We start from the raw sequence: 16,634 nt of genomic DNA, 5'->3' as shown, positions 1-16,634 counted from the left end.
TTGATCGATAGAAAAACTTTTTATTTGGCGACATATCCTGAACATATTTAGCAACTTCCTTTAAAACAAACACAACATATAAAAGAACACACACACACACACATATAAAATTCAAATGCTTTCGCAGTGAAATTGGCATTTTACAGTCTAAAAGTCAACAAAGGCATTCAAACCACCCGGAAAAGTTCTATTTTAGACCCGACTGACGGGGAACGTCCGTAAGATCAGCGGACGACACTCTCGCAGCAGCCGACCCTGCAGACGGGTGCGGTGTCGACGCCAGGACGAGTAGAAATAAACAGCGAGCGAGTGTGAAATCTGATCCACCGCCGGTCCGCAGGCGTCTCCTGCCGTCTGAAGGGAACGTCGGACCCCAACATAACCTTTCTCTGCACGTAACACGGCACACCCGGTCAAGTTTCACGTCGTACTGATCAAATCATGGCGGATATTGTCCAGTGTGTGGATCCATGCAGCTTGAAGTGAATGATTGGATAGATTTGACCCCCTTTCCCGATCAATAGGATGGAAGGTAATATGAGAAGATGTCATATTCAGTGTTTCTGTTTCTGGTAAAAAAAACTTTAAAAAAAACTTTTACCAGACGACAAACTGAATTTACTGGTATTTTTGTTAGTTTAGTTTTGCCTGATACAAAAATGAAAACTCAGTGAACTCACATCATCTGTTAAAACCCTGGCGTTCTGTCAGACAGGCACTCGTGACAGAAGAATTATTATCACTGCAAAAAGGTAAAACCTCTTCGAAAATCAGTCCAATCTGGAAGTAAAAACCGGAACATAAAAGTGATGTAATATCAGCATGCAGCCGATATCAACACGGCAAATTCCCTGAAACTTCTCCTGGCTTTTTTTGTTATTGCAACACCCCTTCAGTCTTGTCCTCCTTTATATTCCCCTCTATTCAGGAGATGCAGGAATCGAGATGCTCGTTGATCTTGGACTCCTGCACCTTTGCTTGGCACACGGGACAGCTGACCATGAGTGACGAAGAGGAAGAGGAGGACGCAGGAACGCTGAGAGACGATGCAGTAAAGGACGAGGAGGAGGAGGAGGAGGTGGCGGTGGCAGTTCTTTGCCGCACTGCAGGTGATTTTGTATTTGTCGATTCCCTCGATGCCGCTGAATCGGCGCCTTGTGTTTTTTGGAAGAAGTCGAAGATGCCGCCCTGCCGCGGCCTCGAGGTCGGACCCCCTGATTCACCCTCGGTGTTGGAATAGTTGAAATACTTTGACTGCTCCGGTTGATCCTGAACGCCTTCGTTAGGAACTACAGGCTTAGACGAAGAACTTAAAGACGTCGAGGCAGAGGAGGCGCTCACGACGCTCCTTGGTGATGTCAGCCAACCTCTGTTAGCGTCTTTGTCCGAGGAGGATTGACCGTCCGATTTGCCGACGCCCGTGTCGTTGAACAAGTCTCTGATGGTCCTTTGCTTTGTTTTCTCCGCTCCCCGGCCACTGCCGCTGCTACCGTTGGGTTTGGGGATTCGAACCGGCGACCCGTTGACGTTGACGAACACCCTCGTGTTACTGACGGACCTCTTCGTGGGCGGCCTCGGCCCCGCGGGGGCTGCTGGCCTGGCGGAGGGGAAGCCCCTGGAGGGAACAGGAGGGGTGATCGCCGGGAATGACGGCGGCGTGCGTTTCTTAGGAGGGGAGATTGAACTGGGCGACGGAGTTTTCTCAACAGGCACCGTAGGTCTGCGAGACGGGGACGAAGACGTGGCGGACAGTGACGACCCTCCGAGCAGGAAGCCTTTGCCGCTAAATGGGATAATATTCCTGATGTCCTGTGATCCAGTACCTGAGAGAGAAGAAAGAGTGCAAATCAGAGTCGAGCAACATGTCTGTGCAAAATAAATGATTCCAATACAATGCAATTGAATGTTCCATAACAGTACAGCGACTTTAAAACATGCATTGACGTCCACACTTTTCCTGAAATTTTCCAGGGAACAAAAATGTTATTCCGGACATTTTCTGGAACTTTTCCTTCCAGGAATCGCGTCTGATCTCCTGCTTCGTTCTTCTAGCCCTGGCGTTGCCAGACTAATACTACAACTTCATTCACACACAGGACGTCCAGGCCTTTTACCTGCAGTTGTACTTGAGGGTTTTCCGTTAGTCGTACTCGAAGCTTTGCCGATTCCCGAGGCCTCCTTACTCGCGGCCTTCCCCTCCTTTTTACCGCCCTTCTTCTTGCCGTATCCTTCAGGCTCCTTCACCTTGGTGTAGGTCCCGCCGCACGTCCTCTGGTGGTCTCCCCACCAAGGGTCCTGGGAGGACGGAGCCCGGTTCATGGCCCTCTTCACGTAGCCGAAGTAGGGCTTGCGGCTCTGGCAGGGCCCGTCGCATCGCCACCAGTGCTGCCGGTACACGTCCACCTCGTCGTGGAAGCTGTGGTAGACCTGACGAGAGAGGCGTCTCACACGTTTATTATCTTATTGGTTATGTCACAGCGCGATCGATAAAAAAAGACGTTTGGCAAAATGAGCAAAATGAGATGTGTGCGTACAGAAATCTTCGTTCCGGTGGCCTTGTTGATGCGGTTCATGTGGTTGCAGAACTCGGGCCCGTGACCGTCTCTGTCCCGGTTGTTCTGGGTCACGAACAGGAGGGCGTGGATCATTTCGTGGAGGAGAGTCTGGAGGAAAAAAACAAAAAAAATCATCTGTAAACATCTGTCTGCAGGACAAATGTCCCCTGACATTAGGAGGAAAGGTTGCTGTCGTATAGAATAACTATTTTGGATCAATCTTATAATATAATAATATATATATATAATATGATTCTTAACCTGCTTATGTTTCCTGAACGTTGTTATTTACACTTTAATCCTGCTATATGTGAACTTACTATATATATATATTTCAAGCTTCACAATAAACTGTTTCACTGGTATAACAATGTATGAAGTGTTGTGCGTTTTTTTCAGTGTTTCCTGGGGGCGGTTACAGTTAAAAAAGATCGTTCTGGAGGAATCTGATTGAGAGGAATTGGACGAACTCGTCACCTCACCTCAACCAGGTCTTTTCTAGGTCTCAGCTTCAGCAGCGGTTCACTGAGTCGGATGGAACACAGTCCACCTCGGCCTTCGTAAGAGCACACGCCAGCACAACTGGGGGAGAAAAAGGACAAGAGGCCTTAAATACAGCACAAACAGCCCTTTCTTAAGATTTTCACTGGAAAATTGACACATCGGCAGCACAGATTTATTAGGTTACAACTAAGTAAGTACTTTGAGATTGGTTTAAGCAATAAGTGCTCTATAAATGATATTTATTATTATTATTATTATAAGTAACTCGTACAACCCCAATTAGAAATCACTGAACTGTCCCTTTAAGGACATGTTAAAAGGTAAAAATATGTTTCAGGGCATTTCAACAAAATTTTGTATTAAGAGTTTGTGTTATTCTAAATTGTGTAAATTTTGACACTGTTTTTTCTCTTTCAGTTTTGTTTTACTGCAGACAAATATCGGTAACCGGTCTCTTAGATGAGTAATAATCGGTATCGGTATCGGCCCGGGACAAAATAAACATATCGGTCGACCCCCTAGTTAAAACTCGCCGACACTCAAACCAGACTCCATAGACAAATCCGCCAATTTAACGTCATTCCGCCTCCGGCCTGACTTTCGCTCACGCCAGGGCCACTGCGACACGCCTCGCCACACCGCGGGGACTCACAGCGTCATTCGGGGGCTCCACTTCACCTCCACGCCGCACAGTTTCCCCCAGAAGAACATGTCGTTGAACTGCAGGAACATGCCCCGGACGTCGGGGCTCGGGTCCAGCGTCTCCCACGACGCGTCCACGATGGACAGCGGCCTCTCGGGCGGCCTCCGGTGGGGGACCACGTCCACGTCGCCGCCGTCGTCCAACTTCCGCTTCTTGCTGTTCTGTCCGAGCTCGTCGTCGCCGACACGGTTCGACGTGAACGGCGACGACGTCTCGCTGTCGAACTGCTCCTGCAGCCGGATGGCGAGGAGGAAATCCTCATCCATTGCGAGGCCAAGAATGAAAACGAGGCGACGGAATGAACCTCAAGTTGAACAACCTTCTGTAAAAATACACATCCTGTTAAAAAATATGAGTTAATTCATATTCAGTGTCATAATTTCACCGAATAACGCATCGAAGTTTCACGTCGGACGACGCTTTTGCTGACACCCGCCAACAGTCCATCTCTTCCACTGATCGCAACACAGCCCGTTTCCGTTTAGGATTTCAAAATAAAACTTCTTTAAAAAAAAAAAAGCGTTCAGTGTAAAATCATATATTGTCTTGTACTTTGATTTCTTCTTATTGGCTTGAAGTGGTTAATATCACTTCTTCGTCATTTTTAAAATGTATATTTTTTACACAATTAATGTATAAGTGATAGATTTCCTGTGGCATACAAACGCTTTGTTACCCGCTGCGACCCTATGCTCTTGTTGTGAAATTTGAAAGGTTAGTTTCCGCGGTAACTTTGAATTGTTCTCGCAAACTTGACGAAACTGTTTACGTTGTTTGAAAATAAGCGCAATGCACGCTGGGCTATGTAGTCTTCTCTCATTTTAAATCGTTGGCCAATAAAAATTGTACCCATGGTTTTTCTGTTGTCGTTTATTGAGAAAAAAAATCCATGAAAATGATCAACAAATTCAAAATTTTTTAGTTTATATTACAAAGTTTCTTATTGAATACAAATATTATATTGTATAATTAAAAAGTAAAATAATAATAATATCGTTTTTTTAGCTATTTGTTGACCATCTCTTTTTCCGCCCTGAATCACGTGACGCTTCAGGGCGTCAACCTGGTCACAGCTTCCTGTTTAGGATCGCAAGCGGATATGAGCCGAGGAGCGTCTGAAAACTCTTCTCCTCCGCACATTTATCCCTCATTCGTCAACGTTTCTTCTCGACAAGCGAACGAAGAACACACGACGGAACAATGTCGGAGACGGGAAGCCGACTGCGGAAGCTGCTCGAGTCGCCCAACTTCGAGCCGCAGAACTACGTGAAGCAGCTGTCGCAGCTGTCGGACGGCGACCGCGACCTGCAGGAGCACCGTCAGAAGGTCCAGAGCCTGGCCGACGAGACGGCGCAGAACCTGAAGAAGAACGTCTACAAGAACTACCGGCAGTTCATCGAGACGGCCAAGGAGATCTCGTACCTGGAGAGCGAGATGTACCAGCTGAGCCACATCCTGACGGAGCAGAAGAGCATCATGGAGAGCATCACGCAGGCGCTGCTGTCCACCGACAAGGACGAGACCTCCAAGGAGATGCAGGCCGCCTTCCCCAAGGAGACGGAGGAGCTGAAGCAGCGGACGCTCACCTCGCTGCTGGAGAAGGTGGAGGGCGGCAAGAACATCATGGACACCCCGGGCAGGCACCTGGTCTACAACGGGGACCTCGTGGAGTTCGACGTGGACAACATGTCGCCCGTCCAGAAGGTGCACGCCTTCCTCATGAACGACTGCCTGCTGATCGCCACCTGGCTGCCCAACCGCCGCGGCGCCGTCAAGTACAAGTACAACGCGCTGTACGAGCTGGACAGCTTCGCCGTGGTCAACGTGAAGGACAACGCCCCCATGAAGGACATGTTCAAGATCCTCATGTTCCCCGACAGCCGCATCTTCCAGGCGGAGAACAGCAAGATCAAGAAGGAGTGGCTGGAGATCCTGGACGAGACCAAGAAGAACAAGGCCACCAAGGACCGGCACTCCAAGGAGGAGGTGGCGCCCGCCCCGCCCGCGAGGGCCGAGGTGTCCACCAACCCCTTCGAGCAGGACGACGACGACGGCGGCGACGACGACGACGACAACGAGGGCCCGGCGGACGCCGAGGAGCGCGTGGACCTCAGCCTGGAGTGGATCCAGGAGCTGCCCGAGGACCTGGACGTGTGCATCGCCCAGAGGGACTTCGAGGGCGCCGTGGACCTGCTGGACAAGCTCAACGAGTACCTCAAGGAGCTGCCGGTCACGCAGCGGGTGAAGGCGCTCCGGGCAACGGTGGAGGAGCGCGTGCGGCAGCTGACGGAGGTGCTGGTGTTCGAGTTGTCCCCGGATCGGTCGCTCCGCGGAGGACCTAAGGCCACCAGGCGGGCTGTGTCGCAGCTCATCAGACTAGGTCCTTTGCTGCACCTCACACAGCATAAATCCTTTGCACAGTTCGGTGTGGGGGCTCCTCAGCCAATCCACTGAACCCTAAATTTGCACTGAATTTCTGCGTGTTTTTGCAGGTCAGTCCACGAAGGCCTGCGAGCTGTTCCTGAAGAACCGCGCCGCCGCCGTCCAGACGGCCATACGGCAGCTCCGCATCGAGGGCGCCACGCTGCTCTACATCCACAAGCTCTGCAACATCTTCTTCACCAGCCTGCTGGAGACGGCCAAGGAGTTCGAGATGGACTTTGCGGGGAACACGGGCTGCTACTCGGCCTTCGTGGTCTGGTCCAAGTCGACCATGAGGATGTTCGTGGACGCCTTCAGCAAACAGGTGAGGGAGGAGCGGGCAACAGTAGATAGGAGATCAGGTCAGAATCTGTTGATGCTCGTGATGGCAAATGTGTGTTTTCACCGAGGCGAAATACAGAAGAGGTGAAATTCTCACCTATGCAATAACGTCATTGATGCGCGCGTGTGCTTTCCAGGTGTTTGACAGCAAGGAGAGCCTGTCGACGGCCGCCGAGTGCGTCAAGGTGGCCAAGGAGCACTGTCAGCAGCTGACGGAGATCGGCCTGGACCTGACCTTCAGCCTGCAGTCGCTGCTGGTCAAGGACATCAAGGCGGCGCTGCAGAGCTACAAGGACATCATCATCGAGGCCACCAAGCACCGCAACTCGGAGGAGATGTGGAGGAGGCTGAACCTCATGACCCCCGAGGCCGTGGCCAAGCTCAAGGTGCGTTGGTGTGCCTCTCACTTGAGCTGTCCCTTTTCAGTTCAAGGGGCAGGAAGCGACTTTGGAGAAAGATTGCTTGTTGTTGTTTTTCTCTTCATTGCCGCCTTTTCCTCCGCAGGACGAGATGCGCGGCTGCGGCGTGGGCAGCTTCGAGCAGTTCACCGGCGACGACTGCTGGGTGAACCTGAGCTACACGGTCGTGGCCTTCACCAAGCAGATGATGAGCTTCCTGGAGGAGGGCCTGAAGCTCTACTTCCCCGAGCTGCACATGGTGCTGCTGGAGAGCCTGCGGGAGATCATCCTGGTGGCCGTGCAGCACGTGGACTACAGCCTGCGCTGCGAGCAGGACCCCGAGAAGAAGGCCTTCATCGTGCTGAACGCCGCCTTCCTGCACGACACGGTGCTGCCCGTGGTGGAGCGGCGCTTCGAGGAGGGCGTGGGCAAGCCGGCCAAGCAGCTGCAGGACCTGAGGAAGAGCACCAGGCCGGTGCGCGTCAACCCGGAGAGCACCACGTCGATGGTGTGAGACCAGTGACAACTTCCTCCGGGACAATTTTGAAATGGAAAAAAAGAAAAAAGGTGAGAAGCTGCAATAGTGAACAAAACACACATTCTGCGAGCGGATGTCCTGTCGAGTTCAACAGCAGTTGTTTGGAGACAGCGGGACAGAAAATGACAGATGTGTCGTGGAGAACTTGGGAAAAGTGTGAAAGTGTGAAACGCTACTTTGCACCTGAATTTGTGCTGACGCTCGTACAAAAACCTAGTGATACTGATGAAACATTATCTGTATGTTAACTGTAGGGATGCACTGATACTGCGCTCTTGTACTTGTACTAATAAAACTACTGTGATACTTCAGCAGCAGATACCACTACAGCAGCATAGCGTCCTGTAGAGCAGGTCGGCGGCATGACGCGGAGGAGGAGGAGCAATGTCAGCGGTTTGTAGCAAACACACGCAAACTGTTCAAAAACAAAAAAAGCTGGTACTGAAGATCATAATATTTCATGCTATACGGCATGTGAAAGCCGCGACTCCACAAATTCCAAAGGTATATTTCTTCTTTTCAAATAGGTGCAAGTAGCTAAATCTAAGTACTTGTACTTGTACTCGGCCGGCAAAAAAAAGTGTTATCGGTGCATCCCTAGTTAATTTTTTCCATTATTCTGGCAATGTTATTTCCCCTTTAGCCACACGTGACACTATGTTTATTTAAAATTTGCAAACACAAAAAAATCTTTATGCAGTATCTGTGTATGTTAATGCCATTTCAAAATTTTTGGTTATCAGGCACTAAAAAGGATTCTAGCTCAGTAGAGGACTGATTTAAAAAGGGACGACTGAAAAGAAGATGCACTGATAACTTCTCACTGTTTTCACGGTAATAGTCAAAATCTCTAAGTTTGTGTTTGAAAGAAACACGGGAAATTTAATAAAAGACAACCGTGCACAAATTGCAACCTTTGTTTCGTTATTTGTTCAATATAATATTTACACTTCATGGAAACGCCTCGTTGATGTTCTACTGTAAATACATTTTTCATAGCAGTCATTTTGCCTTTTTAATGCAAAAGTGATTCAGCATGGACAATACCAAGACCCTGGAACAGACTCGCCTGTGTGGAGCGAGGTAACTTACATTTTTGTGATTTCATCATCAAAAGCAGGACATGTTTTGCATTTTGGCGTTTATTTGTCATGATAAAATAACAGACGTTATTTATTCTACACTTTGCCTAACAGAAAGAACGAAAAAATGAAATTAAAAGATTGGCAATTAAAAAAAAAAAAGTTCATAAGATGTGAATAATATGAAGTTGCACACAAAAATAATACACATTCATGTCAAATATTCGTAGTTTAAGAAGCGATTTGAAACACAGTAAGGATGTTGCCTGTGTGAATTTATCAGTAAGGGTAGGAATTTTCTACATCCTGACAATTTTACCAATAACGTGTCTTCAAATTATACAAAAAGAATTCATTTTATTTCTTGAACCTCATTTCATGACTATGTCGCCCTCTTGTGGCAGCTCCGAATCAGGAATGATGGTGAAGATTATGATGAATTTACAGGAAGATTTAAGGAAAACTTCCATAATCTTTTTGTGAAACATAAGTAAAATAATATGCTATGAAATATAGTGTGAAAAGATTTAATTTTAATTTTCATTTAGGCTGTCACTGTATTTATAAATAATGTATTATCAGTAAAATAAACATTATAACCGTAAAAAAAAAGGATATGGCCCTGATTTCACTTATTACGTACCTCGCACATGATCCTTTTTGTCAAATTTAGTAAAACCAATTTGGATTATGTTTATGAAACATGGAAACAAATGCTCCTCTTTCTTCGTAGGAACCGACGACGATGCAGATATTTTTAGATTCACGATGCGACACATGATTGTTCTCTCTGCTCCGCAGCTCATCTCATTATAATCCCTGATGTGATCGAGGGCTCGTGGGGGGGGAAAGCCTCGGGCGAAGTTATCTGCTTAGAGAGAGGCATGGGGGGGGGGGGGGGGGGGGGGGGGGGGGGTATGGGAGAGAACATTCACTCAGTCAACAATCCTCAGGAAAATACAGTCAATATTTAACCTGGACAGTAGATCATTTTTTGGTCAGCAAAGTTTGAGACACTGTACTAAATCTCAGCAGCTCCATCCAAGGGGAGACGGACACAGTTAATTAGCTTAGTTAGATTAGAAGATCATTTTTTCCTAAACCTGCTTCACATCGACACAGTTCTACACATTGACAGTAAGGGGGAAGCTTACATGACCTGTCAGGGGTCATTGTCTTTGCCAGATAAGTGATATGCTTTTCTTATAATATAAAGATATCTTAAAGGGTGAAGTAATCTATTATTTTTGGTGCAAAGTCATCGGAGTAAATGTACTAAGTCTTCATTTACTGTAATTTCCAGTTAATGCTTCTTTATACTTCCGCTTCTCTACATGTCAGACGTAAACGTTGCACCTTTTACTCGTTACTGGTAACTTTGCAGAAAAACTTATGGATATTTAATGCAACCGTAATCATTTGAAAAATGAAAGTTCGTATGCATATTAACGGAAAAACGATGTGTGTTTGTGTTGTTGCTCTGTCCTGTGGTACAGAAAGTCTGGCCCAATTTTTCAGCATAACTTATGTAAAAATGACCCAAAATTACAAAGAGGATATTGCTGTTGGGTATTTGGATTTTCTTCAGATGCATCTCACAAAGATTGTTACTCTTTTCTTATATAAAAGCCATTTACACTTCGGCATCATCGTCAAAGTGACAATTTAACTCCAGTCCTACAGTGAAGTTATTAAATATTTTATGAGGACGTCTCCTCACAATAGAGTGGAGCAACAAGAGTAATGCACATAGTGTATGTTTGTTTGTGCACATGCAGATGTTCTGTGCGTGTGAAGACTCAGTCTCGTTTCACCACACACCATCAGATCTCAATTACAGGTATAATGTGCTGCTAACGGGGCTAATAAATGGAAATCTGTCCCCGTGTGTGTGGGATTAATGCGGCTCCCTGAGGGACTCCACTGGCTGTCTGCTCCATTAGATGTTTAGAGGGCTGACGTCAAGCAACACAAAGGTAAACAGGATCGACGCCGATGTTCAGATGTTCCTCGCATCTGTCGGCTCTCCCGCATCTTCAGCCTCACACATGTTTTTTATATTTTTTTTAACTTTAACCATCTTTATCTGCGGTTTGGTTCCTTTTGCACACCCTCGTCTCAAAGTGACAGGCAGAACGAATGTAGATAATCAGGGAAGTCAGATAAATGATGGTCATTATAATCGTCATGACTACCATTACTGTCGACGCGGTGATGGACGATCGTTGACCAACAGTGCAGGGCGTTTTTTTTCTTTCTTGGTTAATAGTGGAGACTTCCCTTTATGATTTTTGTGGAAACAACTTATTCTTATAGATTTTAGTTTTATATTAGATTTACCAAACAGTTCCTTTTTTAATCAAAACTAGGGGGGAAAATCTGATCATTTTACAGATTAAACCACCGAACTGTGAATAATTTATCCCTACCTCAACCATGGTTAGGGTTTTTAATTCAGTCTTGATGCGGTAAGCATAAGTTTTGTTACTGAACACAGGACTTTTACATTTGCACTCAGATCGGAGTACTTCCATCACTAGTAGGGTTATTTTCTCAGTATACCTAAAATGTTGTTGTTGTTTTATAAGGAAAAGAATTAAGGTAAACCACTAAATCATCTGTAAGCTTTGAATGTTATATTTCGTTCAGGCCTATTTACCTATTCATGCATTTTTGGAGGGTAATTCATGGTTTTTAATCATAGGGAAAGTTTATTTTTAAATTAAAAAAACATAAAATAAAAAATGTGGGTGTTTTACCGTATATGCTAATATTATTTATGTAGTATTTTAAGACTGTCAGTTTGACTACAACTACTTTTAGGTCAATATAATTACAAGTAAATAGAAATATTATTCTTGGCAGTGTTGTAGCGTTCACATAAATCACATGAATTACATTTAAAGGGTTTAATGAGATGAAATATAAACAATAAAAGTAACCTAATATAATAATAACCACGCTGGTTGTGACCCTGTGTATATAAATCATCACAAACTGAGGGGGGGGGGCGGGGCTTCACCGTCTTTAAATGAACCCATCACTCAAACCACAAGCCGCGGAGTCCCCGCCCCCTCCCTATCCCTGCGCATGCGCAGAGCAGCGCAGGGATAGGGAGCTGTCCAGTGTCAGTCGGTGCTGGAGTGTCCTCGCCGAAGCAGCATCTTCTTCTCCTTCCTCCTCGTCCTCCTCTTCTTCCTCCTCCCTCCGGTCCGCCGACGCGATGGAGGAAGAGTTGAAGTGTCCCGTGTGCGGCTCCCTCTTCCGGGAGCCCGTCCTGCTGCCGTGCTCCCACAACGTGTGCCTGGCCTGCGCCCGCAACATCACCGTGCAGACGCCGGAGGGCGAGACCCCGGCGCAGAGCCGCGCGTCCGGCAGCTCCGACTACGACTACCTGGACATGGACAAGATGAGTCTGTACAGCGAGACGGACAGCGGCTACGGCTCGTACACGCCGTGCACGCTCAAGTCGCCGAACGGCGTGCGCGTGTTCCCGCCGTCGGCGGCCGCGCACCGCCACTGCTCCCTCACCTGCCCGCTGTGCCACCGGAGCGTCTCGCTGGACGAGCGGGGGCTGCGGGGCTTCCCCCGCAACCGGCTCCTGGAGGCCATCGTGGCGCGGTACCAGCAGAACCGCGCCGCCGCCGCCGCCGCCGCCGCCTCCTCCTCCTCCGCGGCGGTGAAGTGCCAGCTGTGCGACCGCAACCCGGCGGACGCGGCGGTGATGTGCGAGCAGTGCGACGTGTTCTACTGCAGCGCCTGCCAGCAGCGGTGCCACCCGTCCCGCGGTCCGCTCGCCAAGCACCGCCTGGTGCCGCCGGTGAAGAAGGCGGCGGGCGGGGGCGCCCCCAGCGGACCCGGGGGCGGCGGCGGCGGCGGCGCTGCTCAGCAGCCGCCCGCCACCGCGCGGAAGCCGGCGACCTGCCTGGACCACGAGGCGGAGAACTTCAGCATGTACTGCTGCGGCTGCAGAGCTCCGGTGTGCGTCAAGTGTCTGGAGGAGGGGAAGCACGCCAAGCACGACGTGAAGGCGCTGCCGCTGATGTGGAAGCAACACAAGGTGAGTGTCACAGGCCCGCGGCGCATCCATCCATATATATATATATATATATATATATATATATATATATATATATAAGAGAGAGAGAGAGAAAGACAAGAATCTATATATAGGCTGATGATCAATCAACTGTTGAATCCTAATCAGTTGTAAAGGACACACACACACACACACACACACACACACACACACAGATGCCTGAAATGGCTTTGAGCCTTCTCTCTCTCTCTCTGTGTGTGTGTGTGTGTGTGTGTGTGTGTGTTCGTGTTTGTGTGTGTGTGTGTGTGTGTGTTGCGTGTGGATTTGGCTCCAGTGGATTTGAGCAGCTCATACGAAGAAATCACTCTTCTCATTTTTAAACGTGTTGTTGTTATGCTTTTGAATTAACATCGGTTCTCATCCATCTCCCCACAAGCCCCTTCAGCATCTCCATGGTTTCCAGTTTTTTCGAATTTTAGAAGCGTCAGATTCCAAAGTAAGGGGCTGCTCAAAATGTTGTGTGGGAGTTCTGGGTTTACTGTATGTGGGGCAACATGAGTAAATGAGATAACAGTGCGCGCGCGTGTGTGTGTGTGTGTGTGTGATAATCAGAATTCACGCATAATAAGATAATTACTGTAGGCGCCAAATCCCCTGTGTGTGTGTGTGTGTGTGTGTGTGTGTGTGTGTGTGCGTGCGTGCGTGCGTGCGTGCGTGTGAGTGTTTTAATATGACTCATCACTTCAGTAGGTCACACATGCCCCTGTCTGGCTATTTCACATTTTACTGGCCCACATCTGCTGTGCATGTGTTTGTGTGTGTGTATGTGTGTGTGTGTGTGTGTGTGTGCGAGAGAGTGTGTTGGTTGAAAAAATACCTTGTTTAAAAGGGTACTGTAATATATTGTATGTATTTAAAATGTTGAGGTACTTGTACTTTACCTGATTCTCTCCATTTTATGCCACTTCATACTTCTACTTCACCTCATTTCAGCAGGAAATATCATACTTTTCACTCAAGTAAATGCATTTCATCCACGTAGTCACTCTTTCAGAGGAAATTTTCACATGTTAAATAGATAACCGCCTTATGAAATATGCATCGTCAAAGATTTATTCAGGAGATGAAGTTCTACCATGTCAGCAGTTAAAGGGCTGGTTCTAATTATAATCAGTGATAATATTCCAAAAACTCCAAAGAATTGAGCCAAACTTTGAAAGTAAGGACTGATCCTGATGAATGCAACGCTGTTCCTCGTAATGTAGTAAGTTATCATTGTGAAATTCATATACTTTTACTTAATACTAAAAATCAACATGGCCTGCACTCACACAATATGGTCCAAATATATCTATCTATCTATTTTAATCTCATTACTTCTTCCGACGCTATACAGAACAAAAGTGTGGCAGTGACTTATATATTTAACATTATCGTCTCTTTAGCTGCTAAAGGGTTTGCAGGTTAAAAATGATTCTGGAGTAAAAAAAAGCTGTTTGCCTGAGCCTGCATTGTACATACGATGATGTAATAGAGCCAATGTTCCCTGAACTGGCTTTATGAAACAATCAAGAGAGAAAAATTTGATGGATAATGTGTCAAAGTTTCATAACTTTGTCTCACATCCCTAAAAAGAAGGCAAGACTATTTAGATTGTATTTATTCTAATATCTCTTGAGTATAACAGGTATACAGTTTATTCTGCGTCAGTCATTTATGCATTTTAATTGATATGAACGCACTTGCAGCTCTCTGGATCTGGCTTCCCTTAATGTGGTGCATAGCTGTATTCTTGACACAATGATAATAATGATAATAATAACAATACATTTAAAAAAAATCAATTAATGGAACAAAATGAGTCTTGAACCTGATGTTAACACTGTGTTTCACAGTCCAAGCCTACTCCTCCTTGACCCCGCCCCCCTGCCCCCCTCCCTGCCGCCCAAAAAAATAATCACCGGTCTCTTTAATTAAAGGATGATTAAATTGATTTTATGATTTATCCCTTCTTTTTTTTTTTTTCCAAACGACTCGACTTTCGTTAATTTAAAAAAATGAGTCTGCTCCAGGGGTCGCCTCAGGTTCGCCATTGTCACTGTGACATGGTTGGCAATAAGAAAAATCTACGGATGGAGAGAACACTTGTCGATGTTGCTGGTTGTGGCCCGGGGGGCAGGAAGCAGTGACCCTGTTGGCAGCTGCAGCTCTCGTCAGACCACTTCCTGTGTTTCACGAGGCATATTCGTAAGGCCCTCGTCATCATCGTGATCATCCTCCTCCTGCTCACACCCACACTCCATGAGTGTAAATTAAAAGCCATTTTTGTCTCCCGCTAAGCGGGTCATCGGGACTAATCTCTCGGTTTCCCTGTGCGCGATCGGAAGCCTCCAGTCGACCCGTTCATCGCTCATCCATCGTGCACGCGTGTCCCTCTTTTACCTCCGTCTCCTAATTAACTCTCTCTCCTCCCCCTCGTGTCCTCCTGCCCGTCCTCCGTCTTCTTCCCTATCGTCCCACAAACGGACCGTGAAAATCCCATCAGGGTACAGGAGCGAGAGAGGGCGTTGATAAGTAATGAGTGTGTGTGTGTGAATAAGAGATGGCCGCCACTCAGTTAATATGGTGGAGATCGATGGCGGCCCCGTCTTCCTGTGTAAAGATGTCCAACGCGAGGAGTCCAAAATATCTCAGAACTAGAGCTCGGGCTTCTCTGCTCAAATGGCTGACGGACACGTTCGTCTGGACTTTTGATCCGTGTTGACTTCTGAAGTTCAACAGCCAAGCGACACGAGGCGCTTGAGAGTGTGACACCCACGAGGCTCAGTCGATTTTCGTGGTCGTCTTCGATCTCCGTGTTGTCGGCGGCGGCTGGAGCATCAGAGTCAGTCCCCACTGCTGCGGAGCGGCGGAGGGATGAACTGTCACTGAGGGAATGAAGAGGGAAGACACACTGATCCAGTTTCCTCTGATCAGTGGGGCAGAAAACACACTGTCTATTTAAAGCGCACGCACACACGTGTCCACACACGTGCGTGCGTGCGTGTGTGTGTGTGTGTGTGTGTGTGTGTGTGTGTGTGTGTGTGTGTGTGTGTGTGTGTGTGTGTGTGTGTGTGTGTGTGTGTGTGTGTGTGTGTGTGTGTGTGTGTGTGTGTGTGTGTGTGTGTGTGTGTGTGTGTGTGTGTGTGTTGGTGACCTAGCTCCATCCGTTGAAGGGTAGTTGACTCTGGCTCTGCTCTGAGTTAAATATTGCAAAGCACCAATGCAGAGTCGCTGGTTCTGCTGCTGTGCGTGTTTCTATCTCTCTCTCTATCTATTGTTCTATCATTATATCATTATATCTATCCATCCATCCATCCATCCATCCATCTGTCTATCTATCGATCGTTCTATCATTATATCCATCCATCCATCCATCCATCTGTCTATCTATCGATCGTTCTATCGTTCTATCATTATATCCATCCATCCATCCATCTATCCGTCTATCTATCTCTTTCTATTGTTATATCGTTATATCGTCTGTTATATCTATCTATCTATGTATCATTTGTTCGTTCTATCGTTCATTCTGTCGATCTAGTATCCATCTACTGTATCTGTCATTCTCTGGTTTATATGATCGACAGTATCTATCTATCCATCTATCTATCTATCTATCCATCTATTTATCTATCTATCCATCTATCTATCTATCCATCTATTTATCTATCTATCTATCTATCCATCTATTTATCTATCTATCCATCTATCTATCTATCTATCCATCTATTTATCTATCTATCCATCTATCTATCTATCTATCCATCTATTTATCTATCTATCTATCTATCCATCTATGTATCTATCTATCCATCTATCTATCTATCTATCTATCCATCTATCTATCATCTATCTATCTATCTATCCATCTATGTATCTATCTATCCATCTATGTATCTATCTATCCATCTATGTATCTATCTATCCATCTATCTATCTATCTATCTATCCATCTATCTATCCATCTATCTATCTATCTATCCATCTATGTATCTATCTATCCATCTATG

General features: G+C 46.6%; 3 protein-coding genes across 5 annotated transcripts in view; 2 read left to right on the top strand and 1 right to left on the bottom strand.

Moving 5' to 3' along the window:
• On the bottom strand, positions 1 to 4,235 carry sprtn (SprT-like N-terminal domain). The gene is made up of 5 exons (XM_035618493.2): positions 3,712 to 4,235; positions 3,038 to 3,137; positions 2,535 to 2,663; positions 2,115 to 2,427; positions 1 to 1,823 (listed from the first exon to the last, which is right to left on the bottom strand). The coding sequence occupies exons 1-5, from the start codon at positions 4,026 to 4,028 to the stop codon at positions 925 to 927; spliced, it is 1,758 nt and encodes a 585-aa protein (XP_035474386.2). The 5' UTR covers positions 4,029 to 4,235; the 3' UTR covers positions 1 to 924.
• Positions 4,236 to 4,826: 591 nt separating this feature from the next.
• Positions 4,827 to 8,374, top strand: exoc8 (exocyst complex component 8). Of its 2 annotated transcripts, XR_004786399.2 has the most exons (5): positions 4,827 to 6,142; positions 6,255 to 6,508; positions 6,663 to 6,911; positions 7,030 to 7,490; positions 7,774 to 8,374. XR_004786399.2 is itself a non-coding variant. In XM_035617951.2 (4 exons), exons 1-4 carry the CDS (start codon positions 4,963 to 4,965, stop codon positions 7,435 to 7,437), a joined length of 2,091 nt encoding a protein of 696 aa, XP_035473844.2. In that variant the 5' UTR covers positions 4,827 to 4,962; the 3' UTR covers positions 7,438 to 8,374. The 2 variants fall into 2 exon arrangements, 1 of the variants encoding a protein (XP_035473844.2); XM_035617951.2 differs by having other exon boundaries at positions 7,030 to 8,374.
• A 3,197-nt stretch (positions 8,375 to 11,571) lies between these two features.
• LOC118290247 (E3 ubiquitin-protein ligase TRIM9) overlaps positions 11,572 to 16,634 on the top strand; it is a 35,068-nt gene continuing 30,005 nt past the window's right edge. Inside the window, exon 1 of one of the 2 annotated variants that reach the window (XM_035617784.2) lies at positions 11,572 to 12,603. In XM_035617784.2, the coding sequence (XP_035473677.2) occupies positions 11,575 to 12,603 (1,029 nt within the window). In that variant the 5' untranslated portion in view covers positions 11,572 to 11,574. The remainder of the gene's footprint in view (positions 12,604 to 16,634) is intronic. The other variant, XM_035617785.2, reaches the window with a different exon arrangement.

The sequence above is a fragment of the Scophthalmus maximus genome, chromosome 18, assembly GCF_022379125.1.
Source record: "Scophthalmus maximus strain ysfricsl-2021 chromosome 18, ASM2237912v1, whole genome shotgun sequence".
Lineage (NCBI taxonomy): Eukaryota > Metazoa > Chordata > Actinopteri > Pleuronectiformes > Scophthalmidae > Scophthalmus > Scophthalmus maximus.
The sequence above is the reverse complement of the archived record's forward strand: the minus strand, read 5'-3'. Positions and strand labels throughout refer to the sequence as shown.